General features: G+C 51.2%; 1 protein-coding gene across 12 annotated transcripts in view; it reads right to left on the bottom strand.

The window, feature by feature from the left end:
- Positions 1-13,079, bottom strand: part of ITGA10 (integrin subunit alpha 10) — a 75,584-nt gene that overhangs the window by 23,626 nt on the left and 38,879 nt on the right. For all 12 annotated transcript variants that reach the window (XR_003852989.1, XM_029580223.1, XM_029580222.1 and 9 more), the window contains 5 exons: positions 4,594-4,705; positions 3,695-3,804; positions 3,464-3,552; positions 2,687-2,801; positions 1,470-1,597 (listed from right to left, as the gene is read on the bottom strand). Coding sequence is in view for 11 of the 12 variants with exons in the window: in XM_029580223.1 (XP_029436083.1) it covers positions 1,470-1,597; positions 2,687-2,801; positions 3,464-3,552; positions 3,695-3,804; positions 4,594-4,705 (554 nt within the window). In the remaining variant the exon portion in view is untranslated. The remainder of the gene's footprint in view (positions 1-1,469; positions 1,598-2,686; positions 2,802-3,463; positions 3,553-3,694; positions 3,805-4,593; positions 4,706-13,079) is intronic.

Genomic DNA, 13,079 nt, shown 5'->3' with positions numbered 1-13,079 from the left:
GAGGTCCCGAAAGTTACAAAAAGTTAAAAAAAAATTGAAATCGGCCCGCGGCTCGCGGGTTGAAAACCAGATACTCAATTTTGCTGGCGTCTGTTTTCCGAACCCGTGGCTGTCAGCGGGCTCGAGAACCGACGCCGGCAAAATTGAGTGTCGACTGTCAAACCCTCTTACAGCCGCCGCTCCTGTCAAAAAAGAGGCGCTAGGGACGCGCTAGTGTCCCTAGCGCCTCTTTTTACCGCCGGCCCTAATTTAAATATTTTAGTTTACTGAATCGCTCGCCCGCTCTCCCGCAAACTTTACTGTATTGGCCTGTAGGTTTTTCTTAGGAGAGGAGGCTTGGGAGGTGCTAAACACTACAGGTTTTATTGAAACAAAGATAGGACGCCAAGAGTAACATCCCTAACTCTCTCCTCCCTTGACCCTTTCTCTCCTGCTTGAACCTCACCCTGGAAGCGCACATCAGGTCTGGGATGTGCTGACCTGGCAGGGCTCTGACCGCAAGAAAGCGAAACCCAAGCCTCCCTTCCCCTCCCCCCCCCCAGGCATTCTGCTTTAGTTCTTCCGTTGGCCGAGTGTGTGGTTTATCCCACAAGGACGGCTTGGCCTGTAATTCCCATCTAAGCCCTGCTCCGAAAACAACAGAAAGGGGGAAGGAGCAAGGAGGCAGGCGAGATCTGCACCACCGAGCCCAGCTTGGCACTTAACCCTTAGATCCACACTCCCAGGATCGGCAGCACGGGCTGCCCCGTAGGGGACCGGTAGCCGTACTGGTCCTGGAGGAAACTGCCTTCTCTGCAGACCTGGGCCCATGTAAGAATCATTCAAAGATTCTTATACATAAAACCTTCCAGGACACTACTTCCCAAAGCTGCTTACTGCAGCGTCGCGACCACGTGCTCGTGGCCTCTCGCCGAGCACCACGCGCCGGCACCTCGGATCTGCGTCCCTGCCCCGCACAGGATGATGTACGGCTCTCACCAGGCTCTCCTCCTCTCATGTCCCGGGGCGTTGAGCGTGGAGGAGAAGGCGCTGACCTGGCCACGTTTCCTGCAGATGCGGGAGTCGCCTGTAAGGCCTGCAAACTGTTCCTCCTGTGTGTGGTGCTGAGCCTACCTCCCCCCCCCCCCCCCCCCCGGCTCCCCCATCGGTAAACTGTGACTTTGGCTACCTTGACCGTCGCCCGGCACTGCACTGTGCGTTGGTTAACCCAGGGGAGAGCACAACCAGGCCCGGTTTTCTGGATATCCGCAATGAACACGGATAATAGATGTGCGTGTGTGCGCGCTGTCTCCATTGTATGCAAATCTCCCTCGTGCATATTCATTAGGGATATACTGAAAACCCGGCCTGCTTATGGGGCTTGAGGGCTGGGAATGAATACCTATGGGAGGCCCAGGCTAGAAGATGAACTTTGCAGTCGCTCGTGGCCTGCAGCTTGGGGTGAGGCTCTCCTGTGCCGCGGGGCTTACCTGGATCTGCTCAGGGCTGATGAAGAATTTGCTCAAGATGTTCCTGAGAAACTTCTGCACCTCGTACCAGGGGTAGATGCTGTTGGACCCATCCAGGACGATGACAATGTCCATGTAAGTCGAGCATCCTGAAGGAGAGAAGGGGGCAAGACGCATTGTTGGAAACAAAACCGCCCAGCAGGTGGAACCAAACACCTTCCCTCCTTCCTGCCCAGCTCACTCAGAATTTATTTATTTTATTTATTTTTTAATTTTTATATACCGGAATTCCTGTATACAATACAAATCAATCCGGTTTACAAGTAACGAAAAGGTTGCCCTGGTCTGGGAGGTTAGACCGGGGTTTTTTTTACATGGAACATTGAACAATAACAATCAGCCATTGAACCTTATTACAACTATTTAACCTTATTACAATGAACATTGAAAGTAATAATAATTATATTTAACAAATTTAACAATTAACAAAACCTTAACCGTGTAATGAATAGTATGTGTGAGTTCATCTTTTTACAAGGAATTTTAGTAACGAATATGGTCTGCAAAAAGTGGCTATATAAAGGTGAATAACGACTGTTAAATAGACATGAGAATAAGTAAGTGCGGGTATGAAATGAAGTGTCAATGTGTTAGTGACACAGAAGGGGGAAATGAGCCTTCTTACTGCACTAGTACCACAGTAACAGAATTTGCTATCATACATTATTATTTTGCATTTAGTAGGGTGCTGCTGTGCTGTTTATCATCGCATACCTCTGCCACCATCATGCCAATACATTGAAAAGTAGGAGTGCAGCACCAGCAACTGAAGGGCACCCTTGGGGAAAGCAATTGTTAAAAATAACAAAAAATAAATAAAATAGGGGGCAGTCTTCTTCATTGTGGTAAAACAACATAAAAAAAAAAACCCAAACCTGTTTTGCAAACATTTGGCTTAAATGAACAGACCCTCCACTCCTAATCTAAGGATCCTGGGACTATAATCACTGCGTTTGAAAAGTTATTAGATGATACTTTGTTCAGGGATTTCCGGACTGCTCCAGATCATAAAAGGACAGGCTGGTCCAGTCCTGGTTTTATCCCTCCCCCCACTTCTAGCTCCTGCTCTGACTCAGCTCCAGAGGGTGGTAAAACCAGGACCGGACCGGACCGCCCAGTCCCAATCCCTGCCCCCCCCCCAGCTGTGCCCACACAAAGCCAGTGAGAGTTGTACGTACTCTGAGCCGTGGGGGCGATGTTTTCGGTTGGCCGGAAACCACTGTCCACTTTGGTGCAGATCCCGGTGCTGAACGCGGAGGTTCCGCACTCCTGGGACCAGAGCGGGGCACACGCCTGGCGGGAAACAGAAAAGGCAGGACGCTGTACTCCGGTGCTATTCACTTCCAGTCCTCCGGCGGCCACAAGTGGGCCCAGCTTTTCAGGATCTCTCTGATGAACATGCATGAGAGAGGTTTGCCTTCAGCTGAGGCAGGGTGCACCCATCCATCTCCCTCCCTCGTGCATATTTGTTAGGGATATCCTGAAAACCCAAACCCTCTGGGGCCCCTCCAGGACTGGAAATGAATAAGCTCTGCCTTAGAAAAACACCACTTTGCTCCTAGGGAGAGGGGATAAGGACAACAAAACTGCTCCCGATGCTATAACCACATGAATGTTATCTGCTCCTGGACCGCCGTCAGGCAGGCTCTCTCTGCGGCCACCGTCTGCCGAGGTTGGCAGGCCGGGGGCCGGAGCGCCTCTCCGGGCAGATGTTGGAATACAGATGTGGGCTGGTGAATCACCATTCCCCAGGCCACAGAAATGCACGGAGGGGCCCCAGCTGCCAGCGGGCGTGGCTGGGTGAACTTCTCAAGCTTAGGGAAAGACACCCCCCCCCCCCCGCAGGGCTCTCCCCCCCCCCCGTCCCGACCTGTCACTGGCTCCGGGCCGCCCTGTACATTTCCAGCCTTGGCCTCTGCCTTCTGTCCTAGCGCTCAGCAGGGAACCGGGCTCACCACAAAACCTTCCTTCTCGCTCTCCACCAGGCTCATCCCGAAGTGCATGTTTCGGATTTGTCTGGAGACATTTTGAAGGGCTGTGTCACCTGCATTTAGACCAGAGAGACAAGGTGGGGAAAAAAAAAAGCCAGGATCACTGGTGACAGTGTGCATTCCCCCGGCCCGCAGCCAGGGGTCAGGTTCCTACTGTCGTAGGGGGTGGGAAGGGAACCCGCAGCCCTGTCTTACCTAGACCGACTTTGGTGCAGGTGCTGTTCGGCTCCGCTCCCACCAAGCACCTGTACACGTCTCCTTTTCTGTCGTCGGCCGTTCCGTCCCACGGTGCGCCCACCAGCATCCTGTTTTGGGGAGGGGAGGGGAGAAAGAGGCAGTGGTGAGGTTTGCCGGAGCTTTCTGAGCCAGGGCGAATCAGCCGGGGCTAAAAAAGAGAGGGGGAATCTGTGGAAGCCCGGTCCCCACACCGGGGCTGCCACTGACCCAGTCCTGACTTTGCGGCCTCCCCTCCCGTTCCATCCAGGCCCTTCCTAGACACATTGGAACTACAAGTCCCTGCATGCCCTGGGACAAAACCAGGACAGGATCAACCTATCAGGATGGGTCTGGATCAGGTGGGCAACCCTAAGCCTGCCTTTATTACACAGAGAGGAAGCCCCCTCCCTTATTATACAGGGGAGCTCCATTCCTGGCCTTATTATGGAGCAGGAGCTCTGTGGATTTAGCATAAGATAACTCTGTGATAACCATGCATTAAGCAACTGCTCCATTTCGCTTGCCTACGCTCTAATGGGACTGCTCGAATTGCTGGCCCCCTGCTAGACAGCCACACGGATCTGTCAAGCAGTGGGCAGCAGGCGTCGCCACCTTGAGCTCTCTGCAGAATAATTGCCCTTCCTGGGCTAACGGTACAGGACACTGCCAGCTCCTTCCCCTGTCCTGGCTGCACATCCTGAACAGAAAAATGTAAAAAACAAAACAAAAAAAAATGTCCTCTCTGCACTGGAAGCCAATGCCCCCTTTAATACATCCGTGTAGCCAGTGTTTCTAGACAAGCAAGTGCTAGGGAGGCTGGCACGAGCAGGTCTGGGTTCCTGGGGCAGGGAGGGGTAGGTTTCCGTTCAGCCGCTTACCATTTCTGCCCCTCTGTCTCATGCTGCAGCACTCTGTAGCCAAACTGAGCCTCTGGCGGCCCGTGGAAGACCTGCACCTTCTTCTCATCAATGTTGAAGGGCGAGCACAGTCCTGGAGAGCAGAGGGAAGACGTGAAACATCGAAACCAGTTTTCACCCTCTGCATGCCAGGCAAACGCAGCGGGAATGACAACAGTAACAGAGGGGATATTTATTTTAGAGGTCTGAAGTGTACACAGCACTGTACAAGGTAAAGCAGGTGGCGAGACCTCTGTCTCAGAGGCTCGGTGGGGGGAGGGGAGATTAATTGTGCTGTCTGCAGTTACACCGTAAGCGTTGGTGGAAGAACTGGGACGGGAACCACAGGCAAGCACTTCCACGGCATCGATGTAATGTGAAAATAACCCACAGGAACAGTCTAAACCCAGGAATGCTTCTAAGCAATAAAAAAAAAAATCCCTTAACTGGGAAAACAAAACTACATTTTGCAATTCAGCTCTCTGCTTACAATGTTTTCATGCCTTAGATGATTAACCTGGAATGCCCTTCTGGAGGAGGTGGTGAAGATGAAAACACTCAAAGAATTCAAAGGGGCATGGGATAAACACTGTGGATCCCTAAAGGCCAGAGGATGGGAATGAGGAAAAGGGAACATGGGGGTAGCTTGCTGGAGTGGAGGTTGTTGCTACCCTGAGCAGAAGGCATGGAGATTCGCTGCCCTTAACCCATAAGCCTTGATGCAACTGAAACATTGCTCCCCGCTTCCGCGGGAGAAAAGGGGAACTGGATTCAAGGGAACAACCAGGACGGCCCCGACTTCCAAGGTCTGGTGCACCGATACGCAGACGTAAGGGGAAAAAGCACAGGACGGCTTCTAAGGCCGAGCCCATAAGCAATGCACGTCAAACAGCACTGCCTGAATTTTCAAGAAAGCCCATCACCCAGTAAAAAAAGGTTGCTAGCTGCAATTTTTATGGGTATCTTAAGGCTTGGGATAACTGCATGGAGTGACCGTTACTTCCTTTCAGGCCAATTCAAAAAACTGCGGGAGAGACGGCGCTCTGAGGCGAGCACCCGCTCTCCCAATGCACGCCCAGGCACCTCTCCTGGGCGCGCGATTCAGTATTTGAATTAGGGCCCGCGCTAATAAGGAGGCGCTAGGGACACTAGCGCGTCCCTAGCGCCTCTTCATTGGCGGAAGCGGCGGCTGTCAGCAGGTCTGACAGCCGTTGCTCAATTTTACCGGCGTCAGTTGTCAAACCTGCTGACAGCCACGGGTTCGGAAAACAGACGCCGGCAAAATTGAGCGTCCGTCTTCCAACCCGCGGGCCATAAGCAGATTTTTTTTTTTTTTAAAGAAGTCTTTTTTTTTTTTTTTTTTTGCAGGCATAAATTTCTGAGAGTAAAATGTGTGGCTTGGCTGCACATTTTACTTTCTGTATTGCGGGTGACTAACTAATAGGTTCATCAACATGCATTTGCATGTGATGAGCGCTATTAGTTTCGGGAGAGATGGCCGAGCGTTTTCCACACACTATAATAGCGCATCAAAAACGCGTGGCCAAATGGGGGCTAAACAGCGCACTGTTCTGTATCGACCTGTATAAGAGAAACATGGAAGTAACCTGCACGGAGTGGCACTTACTACCATAAGAAGCTTGCTGGGCAGATTGGATGAACCATTTGGGCTTTTTCTGCCGTCATTACTGTGTTACTATGTGACTCTGGCTCCTGTTTCTATAAGTTTATGATGGACAGAATCGGAGGGTTGGTTGGAGAAGTTAAGCCCAGCACTGGAGGCAAGACAGTGAGTATAAAAGCAAAGGAGGAATACATCCAGAAAAATGAAATGACAGTTTTATGGCATCTGATATTGCGCATGCTTTTAAATAAAGTTGAGCTGATAATAAACCAGGACGGTGATCACCATAACAAGATCTTGGCCGTGCTAAAATCCCTTAGAAAGTGACTTAGGGGGGCCTGTGAGGTGCTCAAGGATCACGCGCCTCACGTCAGGGACGCATCAATCTCGGTGTCCACGGAAGGCCATTAGTGGTCAGCCATAGGGGGCTGAAGACCGGGGTGAAGGCTGTCGCTGGGCGCCCAGATGAAACGGCCTCCGAGCAGACTTCCACATCACACTCGGCAGCAATCTGGTCTAGGGCTTGCCTCGGATTGCCAGCATCCAGCCAGTGACACCGGGCGTTTTTCGTCTGGGTGGGCCTCCTCCGGGCCAGAAATGTAAAAAATCAAAAACGTGGCACAGGTCACCAGAAACAGAATCCACCCTTCTTGACTCCCCCATCCACCTGCAGCTTGTATTCCTTGTCCCCTGCTGGAGATGTTCTTGTTCGGAGGTTCCCGTGTCAAATGAGGTGACGTAGGCGCGGGGAGGGTCACATAATAACGTGGCAGATGACGTGATGAACTCCATCACCGTTCCCCGACCTCTGAAGGAGGCACCCACCTGCTCTCCAAACCTCGCTGGAGAGTTCTTGCCTTGCCCGCATACCCTTCCGGACCCACACCTTTGATTCCGCTGTCTGGGGAGATCCTGGAGCCATTGGGGGGATTGTTAAGCAGGTCAGCATATAAGAACATAAGAACATAAGAAATTGCCATGCTGGGTCAGACCAAGGGTCCATCAAGCCCAGCATCCTGTTTCCAACAGTGGTCAATCCAGGCCACAAGAACCTGGCAATTACCCAAACACTAAGAAGATCTCATGCTACTGATGCAATTAATAGCAGTGGCTATTCCCTAATAGCCACTGCTATTGAGGTGGCCTTTGCCACAGGCCGCCTCAAAAAAAAAAAAAAAGCTCCCATTAAAGTCAGGCCATTTCAGATGTCTCCTCCAGAGTTGGATCACCTGTCCGGTGAAGAAGGCCTGGATAGATTTTCAGCTGGCAACCTGTCCCCTAGTTACAGACTTACAATAGGCGGGAAGAAGCCGTGGAGATGAGGAGTCGTGGAGTCAACTCTCTCTATGGGGTAATCCAGGGGAAGGTGAAAAACCCTGTCTGTCCATAGCTGGGCCGGCCGCTGTCCTTATCCTGGTCAGTGGTAGTCAGGTATTGCCCCGCCTACTCCCATGAACCTTATGCTAGTCCACATTAAATCTCAGCAGCCCGTTCGCCCAAAGGCCCTCTATAAGGTTGGCAATTTAGTTTCCTTGTACGTACCCGGAGCAGTCCAGACTCCTGGGATTTGCCTCCCCCCCCTCTAGCAGATGGAGACAGAAGTTTAACAACAAAACTCCGCCTATATCTAGGCTGGTGCCACCTACACACGGGCAGTATCCTTCTGTCTCCAGCAGGTGGAGGAGGTGGAAAACCTACAGTCTGAGTTAGGGCCTAGCTGAATTAGTTAGTGTTAGGCAAAGTTAAAAAAAAAATATATATATATATAGGGACAGGTTTCTTGTCAGGAGACAGACCGCAGTGTGTTCCTGCAGGTCGGGGTCTCCCACCTCCCAGGGGGTTGTGAGGTCCTGAGGGGACATACAGAGGCTGTAAGTGTTGTGGGTTGAGGACCCATGGATCAACACTTTCTACTACTGGGGGTGACACCGGGGAGCCCGGCTCACTCCCCCCAGTAGGTTCAGGACCCAGACGCGCTGGACAGGTACTTTTACAAAAAAAACGACGTTTGTTATTTTTCGCACAGCTTGTCTCCGGGGCTGCTCTGATCGCGGGGGGGGGGGGGGTGTGTGTGTGTGTTTGTACGCCGTTTCACCGCATTTTTGGGGAGCGGGGGGGTCATTTCCTTCGGCCTCCATGCCGTGGCGGACCTGTGCCACAGTGTGCTCATGTCTCTCAAGAGACAGCCTGTGCGCCGCATGTGTCTCCGGGGGCGAGGGTGCCTCTGACGCCCCGAAGGGGGTCGTTCTCCGGGTCCAGACCATGATGGGCATGTTTGGCGAGCTGTCGGGGGCGATCTCTGCTCCGTTCCCAGGCAGCGCGGGAACGGATGCCATTTTAGGTCCCCCGAGGTCAGCGGCTCTGTCGCTGGGCGCCATTTTGCCTCCCTTGGCCCCTATGGGTCCGGCAGCGCAGGCAGCGCCAGGTAAGGAGGAGCTTCCTCCCAGTTTGTCCCCGCAGCATGGAGCCCCTGAGGGGGACAGGGGCTCCATGCTGCAGATACTGCTGTAGGGGAGACAGATGACACTTCATCGGAGTCTTCATTTTCCTCAGATTTTGTTCTCCTCATGCATAAGGCCTTTAAGGCCCTCAAGGTGGGTAAAAAGAGGCCTTTCCTCCTGGTCTCCCAGCCCGGGCCTTGACTCGGGCTCCTCAGGACTCGGGTTTCTTGCCTGGCCAGCGACCAAAGCCCTTAAGAACCCCGGTGGCTGACTCCGATTGGTCCTCAGAATCGGAGGACCAGGACGACCAGGAGTTGTATTCTCAGCCCCCAAGGGGAGTGGAGGGAGACACCGAGAGACAACAAGGAGGACTGCGGGGAGTCTATGGGACGGACGGAGATGATCCAAAGGTGGTCCGGCTTTTTCGCAGAGATGAACTTGGACCTCTTATACCTGCTGTCCTGGGGGAGCTAGGCATTCAGTTCCCTCAGGAGGAGTCTCGGCTTGGGGTTACGGACCTTGTGGTGTTGGGACTCTGGGGGCCTCCTTCGTCCTTCCCTTTCCATTTTTCAGCCACGGACTTACTTTTTAAGGAGTGGGACACTGCGGACTTGGGCCTGAAGGTGGCGAAGGCCATGGATAAGCTCTATCCTTTACCTGAGGAGGCCTTGGAACTATTGAGAGTCCCTAAGGTGGATGCAGCGGTGGCGGCAGTCACAAAGAAGACCACTATTCCGGTCACGGGGGGGAACATTCCTGAAGGACCTACAGGATCGTAAGCTGGAAGTTCAGCTTAAAAAGATATTTGAAATCTCCGCTCTGGGGATTCGGGCAGCGATGTGTAGTAATTTTTCATTGAGAGCAGGTCTGCGTTGGGTCCAGCAGCTCCTTGCCAATGAGTCATTATCCCAGGAAGAAGCTCTACAGGCGGATCATCTGGAGGCTGTCATTGTCTACAGTGCGGATGCCTTTTACGATTTGCTTCGCACATCAGCCAGGACCATAGTGTTGGCGGTGTCCGCATGACGTCTTTTGTGGCTCCGTAACTGGGCTGCGGACGTGTCTTCGAAGACTCAAAAGGTTCCCTGCCGTTCAAAGGTAAGCTGCTTTTTGGCAAGGAACTGGAGGACCTAGTCCAGTCATTAGGCGAGAATAAGGTGCATCGCCTGCCGGAGGATAAGCCAAAGTCGAGAGGAGCTTTTCCCTCCATGTCTCGTTTTCGCGGAGGTCGGAGGACCTGGACTTCTCGAGGATTGGTTTCTTCCTTTCGTCACAACACCAGTAGGCAGCAGTCCTACCCGCCGTCCTTTCTGGGGCGGAGTTTCGGTAGGCCTGGCTCTGGTCAGAGTGCGCTGGGTGGAAAGACCTCGCAATGATGGACAGCCGGCTCATTCCTCGGTCCCAGTAGTGGGACTGTTTTACAAGGAGTGGGCCAAAATAACGTTGGATCAGTGGGTCCTTTCTGTGATAAGTCATGGTTACGCGTTAGATTTTGCACGTATGCCCCACCAACAGTTCCTGGTCTCTCCCTGCGGCCAGGCACCAAAGCGCAGAGTGGTACAAGAAACATTGCAGCGGCTGCTCGACCTCAGAGCCATCATACCGGTGCCATCAGAGGAGTTTCAAAAGGGCCGGTACTCCATTTATTTCGTGGTGCCAAAAAAAGAAGGAACCTTTCGACCCATTCTAGATCTCACGCGGGTCAACAGATGCCTACGGATTCCTCGATTCCAGATGGAAACACTAAAATCCGTCATTGCATCGTTGAGACGGGGGGAGTTTCTGGCATCTCTGGATCTCACCGGCCTATCTGCATATCGGCATCCGAGCAGATCATCAACGTTTTCTATGACTCTCCGTCCTGGGGCATCACTATCAGTTCCAGGCACTTCCATTTGGACTAGTCACGGCACCCAGAACATTCACCAAGATTATGGTAGTGGTGGCGGCGCAGCTCCGCAAGGAAGGATATATGGTCCATCCGTACTTGAACGATTGGCTGATCCGAGCAAAGTCGGACTTGCATTGTCAGGAAGCAGTCCATTGGGTGCTGCAGTTGCTATGGAACCTTGGTTGGGTGGTCAACCTGGCCAAGAGTCAACTGACTCCCTCCCAGTCCTTGGAGTTTTTGGGGGCTTTGTTCAACACTCGTCAGGGCACGGTATCCCTAACAGAAGACCGTGTGACCAAGCTTCAAGGTCAGGTTCAGGCCTAACTAGCCAAGTCTTCTCCAATAGTTTGGGATTATTTACAGGTGCTGGGTTCCATGACATCAACTCTGGAATTGGTTCCTTGATCTTTCGCTCATATGAGGCCTTTGCAATCCGTGTTACTCTCCCACTGGAACCCGGTCTCAGAACAGTTTCATCTTCTTTTGCTTCTGACTGAATGCGCTCGTTCCAGTTTAGTCTGGTGGCTCAATCTGGACAACTTAAGGCGGGGAGTGCCTTTGGTAATTCCGGATTGGACTGTGGTCATGACAGATGCCAGCCTTTATAGCTGGGGAGTGGTTTGTCAGCGGAAGTCGGTGCAGGGCAGGTGGTCCTGAGGAGGCTTGGTAGTCCATCAATCGCCTGGAGACCAGAGCAGTGAGGTTGGCTCTGCAAGCTTTTCTTTCGATTCTCCGAGACAAGTTGGTGTGAGTTCTTTCCAACAATGCGACCACGGTGGCTTATATCAACCGTCAGGGAGGAACAAGGAGTCAGCCGGTAGCATTGGAAGCTCGTCTGCTGATCACTTGGGCAGAACAGAACATATTCAGCATAGCGGCCTCCCACATTGCCAGGGTCGAAAATGTTCGTGCAGACTTCCTCAGTCGACATTGTCTAGATCCCAGAGAATGGGAGCTCGCGGACGAGGCTTTTCATCGCATTTGTACCCATTAGGGAACACCCTGAATGGATCTGAAAGCGACGTTCAGAAACACCACAGCGCCACGCTTCTTTGCCCACCGCAGGGAAACGTGCACGGAGGGCGTGGACGCTCTGGTTCTCCCCTGGCCAGTGGATGTCCTACTTTTTCCTTCAGTGCTGGGAAAAATACTGGAAACTATTCTCAAGAACAAAATTGTAAAGCATATAGAAAGACATGATTTAATGGAACATAGTCAACATGGATTTACCCAGGGGAAGTCTTGCCTAACAAATCTGCTTCATATTTTTTAAGGGGTTAATAAACATGTGGATAAAGGTGAACCGGTAGATGTAGTGTATTTGGATTTTCAGAAGGCGTTTGACAAAGTCCCTCATGAGAGGCTTCTACGAAAACTAAAAAGTCATGGGATAGGAGGTGATGTCCTTTCGTGGATTACAAACTGGTTAAAAGACAGGAAACAGAGAGTAGGATTGCTTGGTCAGTTTTCACAGTGGAAAAGGGTAAACAGTGGAGTACCTCAGGGATCTGTACTTGGACCGGTGCTTTTCAATATATTTATAAATGATCTGGAAAGGAATACGACGAGTGAGGTTATCAAATTTGCAGATGATACAAAATTATTCAGAGTAGTTAAATCACAAGCAGACTGTGATACATTGCAGGAGGACCTTGCAAGACTTGAAGATTGGGCATCCAAATGGCAGATGAAATTTAATGTGGACAAGTGTAAGGTGTTGCATATAGGGTAAAATAACCCTTACTGTAGTTACACGATGTTAGGTTCCATATTAGGAGCTACCACCCAGGAAAAAGATCTAGGCATCATAGTGGATAATACTTTAAAATCATCAGCTCAGTGTGCTGCAGCAGTCAAAAAAGCAAATAGAATGTTAGGAATTATTAGGAAGGGAATGGTTAATAGAACGGAAAATGTCATAATGCCTCTATATCGCTCCATGGTGAGACCACACCTTGAATACTGTGTACAATTCTGGTCGCCGCATCTCAAAAAAGATATAGTTGCGATGGAGAAGGTACAGAGAAGGGCAACCAAAATGATAAAGGGGATGGAACAGCTTCCCTATGAGGAAAGGCTGAAGAGATTAGGGCTGTTCAGCTTGGAGAAGAGACGGCTGAGGGGGGATATGATAGAGGTCTTTAAGATCATGAGAGGTCTTGAACGAGTAGATGTGACTTGGTTATTTTCACTTTCGAATAATAGAAGGACTAGGGGGCATTCCATGAAGTTAGCAAGTAGCACATTTAAGACTAATCGGAGAAAATTCTTTTTCACTCAACGCACAATAAAGCTCTGGAATTTGTTGCCAGAGGATGTGGTTAGTGCAATTAGTATAGCTGGGTTCAAAAAAGGTTTGGATAAGTTCTTGGAGGAGAAGTCCATTAATGGCTATTAATCAATTTTACTTAGGGAATAGCCACTGCTATTAATAGCATCAGTAGCATGGGATCTTCTTAGTGTTTGGGTAATTGCCAAGTTCTTGTGGCCTGGTTTTGGCCTCTGTTGGAAA

The sequence above is a fragment of the Rhinatrema bivittatum genome, chromosome 16 (assembly GCF_901001135.1).
Source record: "Rhinatrema bivittatum chromosome 16, aRhiBiv1.1, whole genome shotgun sequence".
In the NCBI taxonomy this organism is placed as follows: Eukaryota; Metazoa; Chordata; class Amphibia; order Gymnophiona; family Rhinatrematidae; genus Rhinatrema; species Rhinatrema bivittatum.
Note: the sequence above shows the minus strand (reverse complement) of the source record. Positions and strands in the feature narration are given on the sequence as shown.